The sequence below is a fragment of the Oncorhynchus clarkii genome, chromosome 5, assembly GCF_045791955.1.
Source record: "Oncorhynchus clarkii lewisi isolate Uvic-CL-2024 chromosome 5, UVic_Ocla_1.0, whole genome shotgun sequence".
NCBI classification, from domain to species: Eukaryota; Metazoa; Chordata; class Actinopteri; order Salmoniformes; family Salmonidae; genus Oncorhynchus; species Oncorhynchus clarkii.
In genome coordinates this window covers 11,328,188-11,346,827 of record NC_092151.1, presented here as the reverse complement: position 1 = coordinate 11,346,827, position 18,640 = coordinate 11,328,188, and the positions used below count along the sequence as shown (strand labels likewise).

Genomic DNA, 18,640 nt, shown 5'->3' with positions numbered 1-18,640 from the left:
TTTGGAGGACCATTATTTTAAGCCATTCAATAATATCTTCTTACAAATATTTGAACTTGGGAGGGATTAGTTTGTATTACATTTGTATGGAAAATTCAGCCACAGGTCACCTACTTGGTACATACTGGCGGGCCGATGAGTGATTTACAATTGAGGCATCTGAATAACAGGCTCATTACTTCAGGGGAGGTAAGTAGTGAATATATTCCAATACTTTCGACCTGACCTGACCTCAACAAACTCTCTGGGAGACAAAATGGAACATAATATTCAAGTCATGTTTAGGGGGCACCAAATCCACCTTCGCTTTCAATGAAAAATGTCATATTGATCGTTTCATTTAGTTTCAATCACTGTTAAAGACCACTCTTTGACCACTCTTTGACTTAGCATAACATAACACCATGTTTCCTGATGGAAACACATGCTTGTTTTAACATCTTTAGAACAATTGTTCAGATTAGGGATGTCAATGGTTAACCAGTTAGCTCGTTAGCTCGTTAGCTCGTTAGCTCGTTAGATCATTAGCCAGCCAAAATAAATTAGCCAGCTAAGATGATCAGTTTAATGGTTATAATGTGTATTATTAGAGAAAGTCACAATCAACAATGGTTTAGAAAGGGAGAAGAAGTAGAAGATTTGCGCTCACATGTCGCTGGCGATTGAGGAGTTTCTGGACATGGACTTGGGTGACAGGTCGTAGTCCGAATCCGAGCGGTAGAGGAAGGACTCTCTCCGCTGACTGTGGACAAAGTTGGCCTGCAGGATGAGCCCTGACCCTGGACTGGCCATGGGGTCCAGGGGGCTGCGTCCCGATGATGTGCCATTGTCAACATCGAAGCTACGGAGAGACAGAGAGATGAAATGTTAAAAGAGAGGTGTTCACAATCCAAAAATATGCTCATTAGCGTAGGAAGATGTACCCCTTATTGCCCATTGAGGTAATTTATGGACAATATTTCTGCAGAGCACCCCCAGAGGTTAAAGTTCCTTATTGAACCACGTAAGTATAGTCTCTGTAGAACTACCTGAGTATAGTCTCTATAGAACTACCTGAGTATAGTCTCTATAGAACTACCTGAGTATAGTCTCTATATAACTACCTGAGTATAGTCTCTAAAGAACTACCTTAGTATAGTCTCTATAGAACTACCTGAGTATAGTCTCTATAGAACTACCTGAATATAGTCGCTGTAGAACTACCTGAGTATAGTCTCTATAGAACTACCTGAGTATAGTCTCTGTAGAACTACCTGAATATAGTCTCTGTAGAACTACCTGAGTATAGTCTCTATAGAACTACCTGAAATAGTCTCTGTAGAACTACCTGAGTATAGTCTATGTAGAACTACCTGAATATAGCCTCTGTAGAACTACCTGAGTACAGTCTCTGTAGAACTACCTGAGTATAGTCTCTGTACAATTACCTGAGTATAGTCTCTATAGAACTAGCTGAGTATAGTCTCTGTAGAACTACCTGAATATAGTCTCTGTAAAAGTACCTGAGTATAGTCTATGTAGAACTACCTGAATATAGCCTATGTAGAACTACCTGAGTATAGTCTCTGTAGAACTACCTGAGTATAGTCTCTGTACAATTACCCGAGTGTAGTCTCTGTAGAACTCCCTGAGTATAGTCTCTATAGTACTACCTGAGTATAGTCTATGTAGAACTACCTGAGTATAGCCCCTGTAGAACTACCTGAGTATAGTCTCTATAGAACTACCCAAGTATAGTATCTATAGAACTACCCGAGTATAGTCTCTGTAGAACTACCTGAGTATAGTCTATGTAGAACTACCTGAGTATAGTCTCTATAGAACTACCTGAGTATAGTCTCTGTAGAACTACCTGAGTATAGTCTCTATAGAACTACCTGAGTATAGTCTCTATAGAACTACCTGAGTATAGTCTCTATAGAACTACCTGAGTATAGTCTATATAGCACTACCTGAGTATAGTCTCTGTAGAACTCCCTGAGTATAGTCTCTATAGAACTACCTGGGTATAGTCTCTATAGAACTACCTGGGTATAGTCTCTATAGAACTACCTGAGTATAGTCTCTATAGAACTACCTGAGTATAGTCTCTATAGAACTACCTGAGTATAGTCTATATAGCACTACCTGAGTATAGTCTCGGTAGAACTCCCTGAGTATAGTCTCTATAGAACTACCCGAGTATAGTCTCTATAGAACTACCTGGGTATAGTCTCTGTAGAACTACCTGAGTATAGTCTCTATAGAACTAGCTGAGTATAGTCTTTATAGAACTAGCTGAGTATAGTCTCTGTAGAACTACCTGAGTATAGTCTCTATAGAACTACCTGAGTATAGTCTCTGTAGAACTGTGTTGTGATAATTAGCAACACAGGTCAGGAAACTGACTATAGGAGACTAGCGTGTAGGTGTGGAATCTCCAGACACATAGACACAGGTGAGTTAACTAGCACAGCTAATTAGGCTGGTTAGTCGAGCCACAATGATGTCATTGTCCTCCTGCTCCGATTAAGAATGGATGTCACCCATGTTCCCTAAGTTAGCATCTGCCAAGTGGCAGCACAAGGAGGGGGAGACTTGGAAAAAGCCTGCACACACACGCACACACACAATAGACAGATGCATGCTTGAAAACATGCTCACACAAACACAGACGTACAGACACACACAGGACCACACACACAAGGGATTCCCCAGTGTGACGTTGGGACCAAACCAGGTCCCCTACCTACATCATCAGCCTTATCTGTTTAAAGACTCTCCCTGAAGACAATTCAGCCGAAGTGGGCCACCTCACAAGGAGGCCTGGGGTATGATGAGAGCTGGCTTTATTCATGCTTCAGATTATCCTCTGTCTACTCTATCCTGTACGTCAGTCTTTGTGTGATTCACAGGGCTATAGGGACTATACATTTCTACGCCATCATGATCTAGTTCTTCCATTGTATTGAAAAGTGTAACAGTGACTTCTCCTGTGTCTTGCTTCGTATCCATGTCACAAGAATTCTGTCTCAGTGTTCTTCATTTGTACAACCTACTTCTCAATGTTTAACCAAATCTTTATGAAACTCTGAATTAGGAGTGCCGACAACTTTAGGAACGGATTGTCCAAAAGTACAGTAGCCCTTTCTAAAAGTGATCAATGAGTAGAAGTGTCAATCTCAGTTATAGAACTCTATAGGGCTTACATGTACATAATCAATTTCCTGTAAATCCACCTTCATGATAATAATAATGGTGTCAGTGTGGAACTACAGTCCTCTTCATTAGAACCAGACATCTTCAGGACATCTTCATGATAATAATAATGGTGTCAGTGTGGAACTACAGTCCTCTTCATTAGAACCAGACATCTTCATGATAATAATAATGGTGTCAGTGTGGAACTACAGTCCGCTTCATTAGAACCAGACATCTTCAGGACATCTTCATGATAATAATAATGGTGTCAGTGTGGAACTACACTCCTCTTCATTAGAACCAGACATCTTCATGATAATAATAATGGTGTCAGTGTGGAACTACAGTCCTCTTCATTAGAAACAGACATCTTCATGATAATAATAATGGTGTCAGTGTGGAACTACAGTCCTCTTCATTATAAAAATACATCTTCATGATCATAATAATGGTGTCAGTGTGGAACTACAGTCCTCTTCATTAGAAACAGACATCTTCATGATAATAATAATGGTGTCAGAGTGGAACTACAGTCCTCTTCGTTAGAAACAGACATCTTCATGATAATAATAATGGTGTCAGTGTGGAACTACAGTCCTCTTCATCAGAACCAGACATCTTCATGATAATAATAATGGTGTCAGTGTGGAAATACAGTCCTCTTCATTAGAAACAGACATCTTCATGATAAAAATAATGGTGTCAGTGTGGAACTACAGTCCTCTTCATTAGAACCAAACATCTTCAGGACATCTTCATGATAATAATAATGGTGTCAGTGTGGAACTACAGTCCTCCTCGTTAGAAACAGACATCTTCATGATAATAATAATGGTGTCAGTATGGAACTACAGTCCTCTTCATCAGAACCAGACACCTTCATGGTAATAATAATGGTGTCAGCGTGGAACTACAGTCCTCTTCATTAGAACCAGACATCTTCAGGACATCGTCATGATAATAATAATGGTGTCAGTGTGGAACTACAGTCCTCTTCATCAGAACCAGACATCTTCATGATAATAATAATGGTGTCAGTGTGGAACTACAGTCCTCTTCATTAGAAACAGACATCTTCATGATAAAAATAATGGTGTCAGTGTGGAACTACAGTCCTCTTCATTAGAACCAAACATCTTCAGGACATCTTCATGATAATAATAATGGTGTCAGTGTGGAACTACAGTCCTCTTCGTTAGAAACAGACATCTTCATGATAATAATAATGGTGTCAGTGTGGAACTACAGTCCTCTTCATCAGAACCAGACACCTTCATGGTAATAATAATGGTGTCAGTGTGGAACTACAGTCCTCTTCATTAGAACCAGGCATCTTCAGGACATCTTCATGATAATAATAATGGTGTCAGTGTGGAACTACAGTCCTCTTCATTAGAACCAGACATCTTCATGATCATAACAATGGTGTCAGTGTGGAACTACAGTCCTCTTCATTAGAAACAGCCATCTTCATGATAATAATAATGGTGTCAGTGTGGAACTACAGTCCTCTTCATTAGAAACAGACATCTTCATGATAATAATAATGGTGTCAGTGTGGAACTACAGTCCTCTTCATTAGAACCAGACACCTTCATGGTAATAATAATGGTGTCAGTGTGGAACTACAGTCCTCTTCATTAGAACCAGACGTCTTCAGGACATCTTCATGATAATAATAATGGTGTCAGTGTGGAACTACAGTCCTCTTCATTAGAACCAGACATCTTCATGATAATAATAATGGTGTCAGTGTGGGACTACAGTCCTCTTCATTAGAACCAGACACCTTCATGGTAATAATAATGGTGTCAGTGTGGAACTACAGTCCTCTTCATTAGAACCAGACGTCTTCAGGACATCTTCATGATAATAATAATGTGTCAGTGTGGAACTACAGTCCTCTTCATTAGAACCAGACACCTTCATGGTAATAATAATGGTGTCAGTGTGGAAATACAGTCCTCTTCATTAGAACCAGACACCTTCATGGTAATAATAATGGTGTCAGTGTGGAACTACAGTCCTCTTCATTAGAACCAGACGTCTTCAGGACATCTTCATGATAATAATAATGGTGTCAGTGTGGAACTACAGTCCTTTTCATTAGAACCAGACACCTTCATGATAATAATAATGGTGTCAGTGTGGAACTACAGTCCTCTTCATTAGAACCAGACGTCTTCAGGACATCTTCATGATAATAATAATGGTGTCAGTGTGGAACTACAGTCCTTTTCATTAGAACCAGACACCTTCATGGTAATAATAATGGTGTCAGTGTGGAACTACAGTCCTCTTCATTAGAACCAGACGTCTTCAGGACATCTTCATGATAATAATAATGTGTCAGTGTGGAACTACAGTCCTCTTCATTAGAACCAGACACCTTCATGGTAATAATAATGGTGTCAGTGTGGAAATACAGTCCTCTTCATTAGAACCAGACACCTTCATGGTAATAATAATGGTGTCAGTGTGGAACTACAGTCCTCTTCATTAGAACCAGACGTCTTCAGGACATCTTCATGATAATAATAATGGTGTCAGTGTGGAACTACAGTCCTTTTCATTAGAACCAGACACCTTCATGATAATAATAATGGTGTCAGTGTGGAACTACAGTCCTCTTCATTAGAACCAGACGTCTTCAGGACATCTTCATGATAATAATAATGGTGTCAGTGTGGAACTACAGTCCTTTTCATTAGAACCAGACACCTTCATGGTAATAATAATGGTGTCAGTGTGGAACTACACTCTTCTTCATTAGAACCAGACATCTTCATGATAATAATAATGGTGTCAGTGTGGAACTACAGTCCTCTTCATTAGAAACAGACATCTTCATGATAATAATAATGGTGTCAGTGTGGAACTACAGTCCTCTTAATTAGAAAAAGACATCTTCATGATCATAATAATGGTGTCAGTGTGGAAATACAGTCCTCTTCATTAGAAACAGCCATCTTCATGATAATAATAATGGTGTCAGTGTGGAACTACAGTCCTCTTCGTTAGAAACAGACATCTTCATGATAATAATAATGGTGTCAGTGTGGAACTACAGTCCTCTTCATTAGAACCAAACATCTTCAGGACATCTTCATGATAATAATAATGGTGTCAGTGTGGAACTACAGTCCTCCTCGTTAGAAACAGACATCTTCATGATAATAATAATGGTGTCAGTGTGGAACTACAGTCCTCTTCATCAGAACCAGACACCTTCATGGTAATAATAATGGTGTCAGCGTGGAACTACAGTCCTCTTCATTAGAACCAGACATCTTCAGGACATCTTCATGATAATAATAATGGTGTCAGTGTGGAACTACAGTCCTCTTCGTTAGAAACAGACATCTTCATGATAAGAATAATGGTGTCAGTGTGGAACTACAGTCCTCTTCATCAGAACCAGACATCTTCATGATAATAATAATGGTGTCAGTGTGGAACTACAGTCCTCTTCATTAGAAACAGACATCTTCATGATAAAAATAATGGTGTCAGTGTGGAACTACAGTCCTCTTCATTAGAACCAAACATCTTCAGGACATCTTCATGATAATAATAATGGTGTCAGTGTGGAACTACAGTCCTCTTCGTTAGAAACAGACATCTTCATGATAATAATAATGGTGTCAGTGTGGAACTACAGTCCTCTTAATTAGAAACAGACATGTTCATGATAAAAATAATGGTGTCAGTGTGGAACTACAGTCCTCTTCATTAGAACCAAACATCTTCAGGACATCTTTATGAGAATAATAATGGTGTCAGTGTGGAACTACAGTCCTCTTCGTTAGAAACAGACATCTTCATGATAATAATAATGGTGTCAGTGTGGAACTACAGTCATCTTCATCAGAACCAGACACCTTCATGGTAATAATAATGGTGTCAGTGTGGAACTACAGTCCTCTTCATTAGAACCAGACATCTTCAGGACATCTTCATGATAATAATAATGGTGTCAGTGTGGAACTACAGTCCTCTTCATTAGAACCAGACATCTTCATGATCATAATAATGGTGTCAGTGTGGAACTACAGTCCTCTTCATTAGAACCAGACACCTTCATGGTAATAATAATGGTGTCAGTGTGGAACTACAGTCCTCTTCATTAGAACCAGACGTCTTCAGGACATCTTCATGATAATAATAATGGTGTCAGTGTGGAAATACAGTCCTCTTCATTAGAACCAGACACCTTCATGGTAATAATAATGGTGTCAGTGTGGAACTACAGTCCTCTTCATTAGAACCAGACATCTTCAGGACATCTTCATGGTAATAATAATGGTGTCAGTGTGGAACTACAGTCCTTTTCATTAGAACCAGACGTCTTCAGGACATCACAAAGGGAGGATGCCAGAAGAAAAAGGCCATGGAAAGAATCATAGTTTAAGTTCACCGTGTTCTCTGGAAGCAGATAATGACAAATTATTTTTTGATTCCTCTCCTAAAAAGGAGAAGAGGAGCCGGTCCTGCTGAACACCTTGACAAGAGAACACCATTATTCAATGTGTATTTATCTTTTACTTCTCTTTTCAACTTGTGGAGCCTTGTGTTTTGGCTCCGGGAGTGAAAAATGTTTCAGTGCTGCAACCATCTCTCTGAGGCCAAGGATATCATTCTGAACTCTCATTTCTCACTTTGTTTTTGTCGTTCAGTACTTTTCCTTCTCGTTTTAAATGCATTTTATTTTAAAGAGGCTACACATAACCTTTTCCTATAGTGTTGCTCAAGCCAAAAGGGGTCATCTGAATGGACAGAAATAGTCAAAAAATTACCTAATTGGGCAGAAAAGTACACATCTCACCATAGTGTATTTCTGACCAAAGAAATGCAGAGTAAGTACTGATACTTGTCAAAACTACCCATCTACTTATTCCTAACCCGGCTGTACAGATGTCGGATCTTAACTTGATCACCATGTTGCAGGAGAACTTGCAATGCAGGACATTTAAAACGTGCAGTGTATTTGAGGGTTAAAAAGGCTTCTGAAGTTTGTAATTGTATTTTCCTGCTGTAGCAAACTGGCTCAAATGAAGATCCAACATCTGTGCACACCCTTGGAACTTTCAGTCAGTGAGACAAATAGTCATATTCCCCACATACTCTACTGCTGACTGAACAGGCCTATTCCCCACATCCTCTACTGCTGACTGAAGAGGCCTATTCCCCACATCCTCTACTGCTGACTGAACAGGCCTATTCCCCACATACTCTACTGCTGACTGAACAGGCCTATTCCCCACATACTCTACTGCTGACCGAAGAGGCCTATTCCCCACATACTCTACTGCTGACTGAAGAGGCCTATTCCCCACATACTCTACTGCTGACTGAACAGGCCTATTCCCCACATACTCTACTGCTGACCGAAGAGGCCTATTCCCCACATACTCTACTGCTGACTGAACAGTCCTATTCCCCACATACTCTACTGCTGACTGAAGAGGCCTATTCCCCACATACTCTACTGCTGACTGAACAGGCCTATTCCCCACATACTCTACTGCTGACCGAAGAGGCCTATTCCCCACATACTCTACTGCTGACTGAACAGGCCTATTCCCCACATACTCTACTGCTGACTGAACAGGCCTATTCCCCACATACTCTAACAGGCCTATTCCCCACATACTCTACTGCTGACTGAACAGGCCTATTCCCCACATACTCTACTGCTGACTGAACAGGCCTATTCCCCACATACTCTACTGCTGACTGAACAGGCCTATTCCCCACATACTCTACTGCTGACTGAACAGGCCTTTGTGTGTGTGAGAAACCTATTCAATGGGCCTCTAAGACCTTTTCCTAGCAACACACACACACACAAAAGCACACACACACACACACACACACACACACATACACACACACACACACACACACACACACACGCTTATAGAATTACAGAAGTGCCTGCCTGCTCACTGCTCAAAGGGCAGCCAGGTAGCAAATGATCCGTCATCTCCTGAACTCCATGTGACACCCCACTACGCCCAATACTCAGCCCAGACACCTCTACACACACCCCACTACGCCCAATACTCAGCCCAGACACCTCTACACACACCCCACTACGCCCAATACTCAGCCCAGACACCTGTCCCAATACTCAGCCCAGACACCTGTCCCAATACTCAGCCCAGACACCTGTCCACACAACACACATACACCCATCTATGAAACCATTACATACTGTATAGGATCCATCTATTAACATGTATAACTGTTCTGTCCAAGTCATCATATCTACAGTAGAACTGTAGTTTGGACTGTGTGTTTATGCTGTTCTAACAGAACCCTGAAACCTACGGTTGAACACTGACCAGAACCCAACAAATGATTCCCCTTCATTTGGCGCCAATAACCTGAAAGTCAGTCCCAGTCTAAACAACCTCAGTCCAGAGGTTTAGCAGAGGGTATTGTGATACGTCCCTGGGGGAAGCATGAGGTAGAGAAAGAGCTCAAAGTCCAATGTCTCTGTGTCTGTGTGTGTGTGTGTGTGTGTGTTTGTTTCTGTGTGTGTGCATGCTTGCTTGAGTGTGATAGTCTTCTAGGAGAAGATTTGTATGTTTTTAAAGCGGTAATCCTACAAGCTTTTAATGTCTCAGTGTTGCAGTCATATCACACAGGCTTCTCCCAAAGCACGGCTGGAAAGGAGACCATAGGAAAGGTGAACCAGTTTGACCGGTTGTAATATACCCATTTCCAACAGTGGTCACCAACCGGCCGATTGGCTGGTCTATCTTCATTCCTAGTCGATCACCAAGCATGTCAGTAGAAACGTAAATGATAAAGGCTTGCACTCCATTTTCATTTTCATGCATTTGATAGGCAAAGTGTTCCCATTTTGAACCATTTCATTTGTCTGAAAAGACCGGGGGAGATATGTGGCTAAATTAAGTGCACCTACTGCGCTGGCCAATCGGATAGCTCAAACCTCCGTAGCTATAGCTTCCACGACCCCGGCAACAGCAAAGTTTGAAACGAGCCTACGTGAGATTTTAAAACCCTGACCAGAGAAAGAGTGTCAAGGAACAGAGCAAAGAGCTGTGGTTTTTATGAGTGAGTTCATGTCTAAGTTTTCATTCAGCACTGTCAACACTGCTTTTATTCAACACTGTCAACACTGATTTTATTCAACACTGTCAACACTGCTTTTATTCAACACTGTCAACACTGCTTTTATTCAACACTGTCAACACTGCTTTTATTCAGCACTGTCAATACTGATTTATTCCACACTGTCAACACTGCTTTTATTCAACACTGTCAACACTGCTTTTATTCAACACTGTCAACACTGCTTTTATTCAACACTGTCAACACTGCTTTTATTCAACACTGTCCTGCTTTTATTCAACACTGTCAACACTGCTTTTATTCAGCACTGTCAATACTGATTTATTCCACACTGTCAACACTGCTTTTATTCAACACTGTCAACACTGCTTTTATTCAGCACTGTCAATACTGATTTATTCCACACTGTCAACACTGCTTTTATTCAACACTGTCAACACTGCTTTTATTCAACACTGTCAACACTGCTTTTATCCAATACTGTCAACACTGCTTTTATTCAGCACTGTCAACACTGCTTTTATTCAACACTGTCAACACAGCTTTTATTCAACACTGTCAACACTGCTTTTATTCAACACTGTCAACACGGCTTTTATTCAACACTGCCAACACAGCTTTTATTCAACACTGTCAACACTGCTTTTATTCCACACTGTCAACACTGCTTTTATTCAGCACTGTCAACACTGCTTTTATTCAATACTGTCAACACTGCTTTTATTCAATACTGTCAACACGGCTTTTATTCAACACTGTCAACACTGCTTTTATTCAACACTGTCAACACTGCTTTTATTCAACACTGTCAACACTGCTTTTATTCAGCACTGTCAATACTGATTTATTCCACACTGTCAACACTGCTTTTATTCAACACTGTCAACACTGCTTTTATTCAACACTGTCAACACGGCTTTTATTCAACACTATCAACACTGCTTTTATTCAGCACTGTCAACACTGCTTTTATTCAACACTGTCAACATGGCTTTTATTCAACACTGTCAACACTGCTTTTATTCAACACTGTCAACACTGCTTTTATTCAACACTGTCAACACTGCTTTTATTCAACACTGTCAACACTGCTTTTATTCAGCACTATCAACACTGCTTTTATTCAACACTGTCAACACTGCTTTTATTCAGCACTGTCAACACTGCTTTTATTCAACACTGTCAACACGGCTTTTATTCAACACTGTCAACACTGCTTTTATTCAACACTGTCAACACTGCTTTTATTCAACACTATTACAAAACGCGCTTCTCCATACTTCCACTCGCGCTGCAGCTGCTATGAATGAGTAGCGAAGTGTCTCGATGCCCTGCATTTTATTACTATTAGCAGCTCGTAGTGTCTATTTTAATATCTAGGAATACGTAACTTTCTCTGGTCATAGGAACAACATGAATTTGTGCACGAGGCAGATGCGGTGTGTCTTGAGTTTAGCAATAAGCTGGAAGATGGTGTCCCCTCTCTCTGGTCAGTCTCACCGGAGGAAAGGAAGGAGAAAGCAGGGACCATGGGAGGCAGACCCTCTGCTGCTCTCTCCCTCCCTCCTCTGAGACGAATACCGTGTTCAAACCAACTGGGAAATCGGAAATCTCTGACTTCCGACTTCAGTGCGTTCAAGACAACTGTCACTTTTGAAAGGTCACCCAACTCGGAATTCCAAGTCGGAAACGTTGGCATCTTTCTAGAGCTCAGACTTTCCAACCTATAGATGGATCACTGACGCCATGATTTGACGCTGTTTTTTACCCCGAGAGTTGCCAGTTGTTTTGAAAGCACCATGACCATCCCATGCAGGTAGCATACCATCAGTCCAGGACAATAAAAATAAAAATTATTTGCAAATGATTTGAACTTATGCTCAGCTGTACCTCACAAGTGCTACACCAACTGATGTGTTTTGATACCAAAGCTGGAGTTTTGCAGTATAATATGGTCAGAGAAGAACAGTATTGGCAGGCAGGTATATAGACAATATGCTGTGATAATGTATTAGTCCTACTGCACAAACCTCCTTCCTACACAACTGGTTTTATTACGTTTTTTAAAAGGTGCACAATGCAGAAATCGCTCCGCCATTTCTTGGTTGCAAAAATTTAAATAATTCACCTAATTTAAATGTATGTGAAATAACAAGCAAATATAGTGTAGAGAATCATTTTACCATCTAAACCGCTGTCAAATATCTTTCCATAACCAAAAATATTTAATTTTGAGCTGTTTTGAAGCTGGTGTACGAAACCAAAAGTAAAAGACGCAAAAACAAAACTTAAAAACAGGACGCATAGAAATAACGCACATAGAATAGATAGGTTCTTAGACTTGCTGTCAATGTGAATGACAGATCTATAACTCACATTTCTATGTCAATTTGGTCAGTTGGCACAAAAAGTGACATATTGCAGCTTTAAGTCAAGTAAAATAATGATCTGAGCGGTAGATCTTACTTTTTGACTGAGAAAGTAATCTTGACTCATAAAAAGGTTGGTGTCCACTGATTTGGAGTAATACGATGGCTTTCCTTGTAATACTATGGATGTCAGAGCCGTCTTTTACCATCCGCTGAGGCAAGATGATATGACGATGCAAGTGTGTGTGCACATGCATATGTCCGTGTTGTTCTGTGCCTGTGGCCCCATGGGACCCTGTCCCTTGTGTGTCTGTGTTAGTGTGGCAGGTGCTGACGCACGGCTGCGACCCGGGGCCCTCAGGGGACACAGAGATAACAGAGCAGAGGATGGAGAGGGAGAGACAGAGAGAGACAGGGAGGGACAGGGGGAGAATGAGAGGATGGCCCAGCCATTCAGCTTGAGCAGCGACGGGATGTCGATGTGACACAGAAGGAGTTATTAATGAAAGGGATGGAGACACACTGAGGTAGTGGAGAGAGAGAGAGAGGATAAGAAAGGAAAGAGGAGATGTGACACAGAAGGAGTTATTAATGAAAGGGATGAAGACACACTGAGGTAGTGGAGAGAGAGAGAGAGGATAAGAAAGGAAAGAGGAGATGTGACACAGAAGGAGTTATTATTGAAAGGGATGGAGACACACTGAGGTAGTAAAGAGAGAGAGAGAGGATAAGAAAGGAAAGAGGAGATGTGACACAGAAGGAGTTATTAATGAAAGGGATGGAGACACACTGAGGTAGTGGAGAGAGAGCGAGAGAAAGGATAAGAAAGGAAAGAGGAGATTGGGAGAGGAAATGTGAAACAGACGGTGAGAAGGAAAAATTAAGGGAGAGAGGGAAATATTAGGGAGAGGGACAAGGACAGAAAGAAGGAGGGAGTGGAAGAGGGAGGAAGGGGGAGAAGGGGTGGACTGAGAGTCAGATAGAGAATGAGAAAGAAGACAGGGAGAGAATGAGAGAGAAGACAGGGAAAGGAAGGGAGAGAATGAGAGAGAAGACATGGAGAGGGAGAGACAGAGAGAGACAGGGAGAGAAGACAGGGAAAGAATGCGAGAGAATGAGAGAGAAGACAGGGAAAGAATGCGAGAGAATTAGAGAGAAGACAAGGAAAGAATGCGAGAGAATTAGAGAGAAGACAGGGAGAGGAAGGGAGAGAATGAGAGAGAATGAGAGAGAAACATGGAGAGGGAGAGACAGAGAGAGACAGAGAGAGACAGGGAGAGAATGAGAGAGAAGACAGGGAGAGGAAGGGAGAGAATGAGAGAGAAGACATGGAGAGGGAGAGACAGAGAGAGAATGAGAGAGAAGACAGGGAGAGGAAAGGAGAGAATGAGAGAGAATGAGAGAGAAACATGGAGAGGGAGAGACAGAGAGAGACAGGGAGAGAATGAGAGAGAATGAGAGAGAAGACAGGGAGAGAATGAGAGAGAATGAGAGAGAAGACAGGGAGAGAATGAGAGAGAATGAGAGATAAGACATGGAGAAGAAGGGAGAGAATGAGAGAAGGCAGGTAGAGAATGAGAGAGAAGACAGACAGAAGGCAGGGAGAGAATGAGAGAGAAGATAGTCAGAAGGTGGGGAGAATGAGAGAGAAGACAGGGTGAGGAAGGGAGGGAGAGAGAGAATGAGAGAAGGCAGGTAGAGAATGAGAGAGAAAACAGACAGAAGGCAGGGAGAGAATGAGAGAAAAGACAGAGAGAAGGCGGAGAGAATGAGAGAGAAGACAGGGTGAGGAAGGGAGGGAGAGAGAGAATGAGAGAGAGAAAGGGAGAGGAGACAGGGAGAGGGAGGGGGAGAATGAGAGAAAGACAGGGAGAGAATGAGAGAGAGACAGTGAGAGGGAAAGAATGAGACAGGGAGAGGGAGTATGAGAGGGAGACAGGGAGAGAATGAGAAAAAGACAGGGGGAGAATGAGAGAGTGACAGGGAGAGGGAGGGGGAGAATGAGAGAGGGACAGGGAGAGGGAGGGAGAGAATGAGAGAGAGACAGGGAGAGGGAGGGAGGTGCCACCCTTGGCCCACTTTTACAGAGATCATCTCTAGCTTGAGCACCAATGAGAAGAGAGCTCTTCAAACACACAAGCAAGCAAGCAAGCACACACACACACACACACACACACACACACACACACACACACACACACACACACACACACACACACACCCTGAAGAGGTGCCTGCCCTGTTTCAAAGGACTTTGGAGAAACCAGTGCACGATATTCTATATCGGGGGTCACATTGCAGTTGCTTGACCCCACTACCATATTTATCACACATATGTCATATGTAATGTTTACTACTGCATATATGATTGCTCTAACTGTGGCTGTAGGAGTCTATAGAGGCTGAGGGTGTCCAACAATGTATACCGTACTAAAGGATAGGACAGGACATGACAGGGGAGCAGCTGTCTGTTAGACAGGACGGAGGGAAAACTGTCTGTTAGACAGGACAGGGGAACAATTGTCTGTTAGACAGGACAGGACAGGAGAAAAACTGTCTGTTAGACAGGACAGGACAGGTGAAAAACTGTCTGTTAGACAGGACAGGGGAGCAGCTGTCTGTTAGACAGGACAGGGGAGCAGCTGTCTGTTAGACAGGACAGGGGAGCAGCTGTCTGTTAGACAGGACAGGACAGGAGAGCAGCTGTCTGTTAAGCAGGACAGGACAGGAGAGCAGTTGTCAGTTATACAGGACATGACAGGAGAGCAGCTGTATGTTAGACAGGACAGAAAAGGACAGCAGGAGTTTGTTAGGCAGGACAGGAGAGCAGCTGGCTCATAGACAGGACAGGACAGGAGAGCAGCTGTCCGTTAGACAGGACAGGAAAGCAGCTGTCTGGTAGACAGGACAGGACAGGAGAGCAGCTGTCTGTTAGACAGGACAGAAAGACAGCTGTCTGGTAGACGGGACAGAAAGACAGCTGTCTGGTATGCAGGACCACACACACTCGCGCACACACACACACACACACACACACACACACACAGTGCTTGACTTAGGCAGGAGCGGTGTACCGGCAACTCAAATGTTCTACTGTGGAGCTCCTGTTTCTCTTCTAGAATACTACCTCAAACATACGGTACTACTGTGGAGCTCCTGTTTCTCTTCTAGAATACTACCTCAAACATACGGTACTACTGTGGAGCTCCTGTTTCTCTTCTAGAATACTACCTCAAACATACGGTACTACTGTGGAGCTCCTGTTTCTCTTCTAGAATACTACCTCAAACATACGGTACTACTGTGGAGCTCCTGTTTCTCTTCTAGAATACTACCTCAAACATACGGTACTACTGTGGAGCTCCTGTTTCTCTTCTAGAATACTACCTCAAACATACGGAACTACTGTGGAGCTCCTGTTTCTCTTCTAGAATACTACCTCAAACATACGGTACTACTGTGGAGCTCCTGTTTCTCTTCTAGAATACTACCTCAAACATACGGTACTACTGTGGAGCTCCTGTTTCTCTTCTAGAATACTACCTCAAACATACGGTACTACTGTGGAGCTCCTGTTTCTCTTCTAGAATACTACCTCAAACATACGGTACTACTGTGGAGCTCCTGTCTCTCTTCTAGAATACTACCTCAAACATACGGTACTACTGTGGAGCTCCTGTCTCTCTTCTAGAATACTACCTCAAACATACGGTACTACTGTGGAGCTCCTGTCTCTCTTCTAGAATACTACCTCAAAAGTATTGTGCAGCACCTAAAATGAGTACTGGCATCTATTGCAGTCCAAGAGAAGCACCACACATACAGTACATACACACACACACACACACACACACACACACACAGCTTTAAAATAGCCACTGTCAGACTGGCTCAACAACGTGTGGGGAGGAAGCATGCATTTCTACAGTCTCTTTTCAGCGGCAGTATGTAACTCTCTACGAATGTATCCTTTGGGCTTGGTGGCTGTTGGCGGTGCCCCGCCTGGAAAACAACAAAGCTATGGGAAACACTGCTACACCCTAAGGTCACCTGTCTATGTAAAGTGGGTTGAGGATCACTGTGTTTTGGGGACAACTGCATGGCGCTTGTTCTTTTCCAACTAGAAGGATCCTTGATCACATGTGCTTTTCCCCCACTGTTCTCCTGGCACTATGAAATCTGACTCGAGAGCCACTGTGGAGCAACTGACGTTACGCACGTAGATGCATGCGCACACAAGTACACACACGTGAGCACATACACACACACACACAAACACACACACACTCTTGATAGGAAAACAGTGGTGATTAGCATAGAGAGTTTGACATTTAAAACGTCTTAGGTAGTTATCAACATAAATCTGAGTCAGGACAAATACCATGCCATACTACTAGAAGCCAGAAAAGACGAGGCAAGTAGAGAAGAGAACAGAAGATAATGAGAGGAAGAGGAGAAGAGACCAGAAGATAATGAGAGGAAGAGGAGAAGAGACCAGAAGATAATGAGAGGAAGAGGAGAAGAGACCAGAAGATAATGAGAGGAAGAGGAGAAGAGAAGAGAATATAATGAGAGGAAGAGGAGAAGAGACCAGGAGATAATGAGAGGAAGAGGAGAAGAGACCAGAAGATAATGAGAGGAAGAGGAGAAGAGACCAGAAGATAATGAGAGGAAGAGGAGAAGAGACCAGATGATAATGAGAGGAAGAGGAGAAGAGACCAGAAGATAATGAGAGGAAGAGGAGAAGAGACCAGAAGATAATGAGAGGAAGAGGAGAAGAGACCAGAAGATAATGAGAGGAAGAGGAGAAGAGAAGAGAATATAATGAGAGGAAGAGGAGAAGAGACCAGGAGATAATGAGAGGAAGAGGAGAAGAGACCAGAAGATAATGAGAGGAAGAGGAAAAGAGACCAGAAGATAATGAGAGGAAGAGGAAAAGAGACCAGAAGATAATGAGAGGAAGAGGAGAAGAGACCAGAAGATAATGAGAGGAAGAGGAGAAGAGACCAGATGATAATGAGAGGAAGAGGAGAAGAGACCAGAAGATAATGAGAGGAAGAGGAGAAGAGAACTGAAGACAATGAGAGGAAGAGGAGAAGAGACCAGAAGATAATGAGAGGAAGAAGAGAAGAGACCAGAAGATAATGAGAGGAAGAGGAGAAGAGACCAGAAGATAATGAGAGGAAGAGGAGAAGAGACCAGAAGATAATGAGAGGAAGAGGAGAAGAGACCAGGAGATAATGAGAGGAAGGGGAGAAGAGAACTGAAGATAATGAGAGGAAGAGGAGAAGAGACCAGAAGATAATAAGAGGAAGAGGAGAAGAGACCAGAAGATAATGAGAGGAAGAGGAGAAGAGACCAGGAGATAATGAGAGGAAGGGGAGAAGAGAACTGAAGATAATGAGAGGAAGGGGAGAACTTTACCAGATTGAGATTCCATCTGTATTCCGCAGAGAGCTTGTAGAGCGCGAGCGGGGCTTCATCACAATACTCATGGTCATATGTTGACCTCCTCCCTCCCGCCTTCTGACTGCCCTGTATGATCGCTCGTTCTTTCTAGTCCGCCACTGGACCCAGGTCTGTGTTAATCCCTCCTTGGGCTATAGGGTCAGCATGACATAGCCTGGGAACTGTGGGCTTTAGCTCAGCGGGTTAATGCACTAAAGGCGTAAGCCCACTTCACTCTCAAACTGTAGGACTGGCTAGCTGCTCAAACTAGCTCTGCTTTGGTCACTCAATCTCTCCGTCTCTCGTGCACCGTCTCTCTCACTCTACTTCTCTTCTGACTGTCACACACACCCGCTCCCTCTATTGGCCTCTCCCTCCCTCTATCGCTCTCCCTCCCTCTATCGGTCTCTCCCTCCTCCCTTCCTTACAATCTCCCCCTTGTTAACTACGTTACTATTGGTCTACTACTAACTATGTTACTATTGGTCTGCTACTAACTACGTTAATATTGGTCTGCTACTAACTACGTTACTATTGGT

The 18,640-nt window shown here is 42.5% G+C and overlaps 1 protein-coding gene across 8 annotated transcripts in view; it reads right to left on the bottom strand.

Moving 5' to 3' along the window:
* The window catches only part of LOC139408362 (3',5'-cyclic-AMP phosphodiesterase 4D-like), a 302,623-nt gene that overhangs the window by 64,902 nt on the left and 219,081 nt on the right, over window positions 1-18,640 (bottom strand). For 6 of the 8 annotated variants that reach the window (XM_071152145.1, XM_071152142.1, XM_071152138.1 and 3 more), the window contains exon 2: window positions 650-841. In XM_071152145.1, coding sequence (XP_071008246.1) covers window positions 650-792 — 143 coding nt within the window. In that variant the 5' untranslated portion in view covers window positions 793-841. Of the gene's footprint in view, window positions 1-649; window positions 842-18,077; window positions 18,438-18,640 lie in introns of those variants that run through there. The other 2 variants (XM_071152143.1, XM_071152140.1) reach the window with 2 other exon arrangements.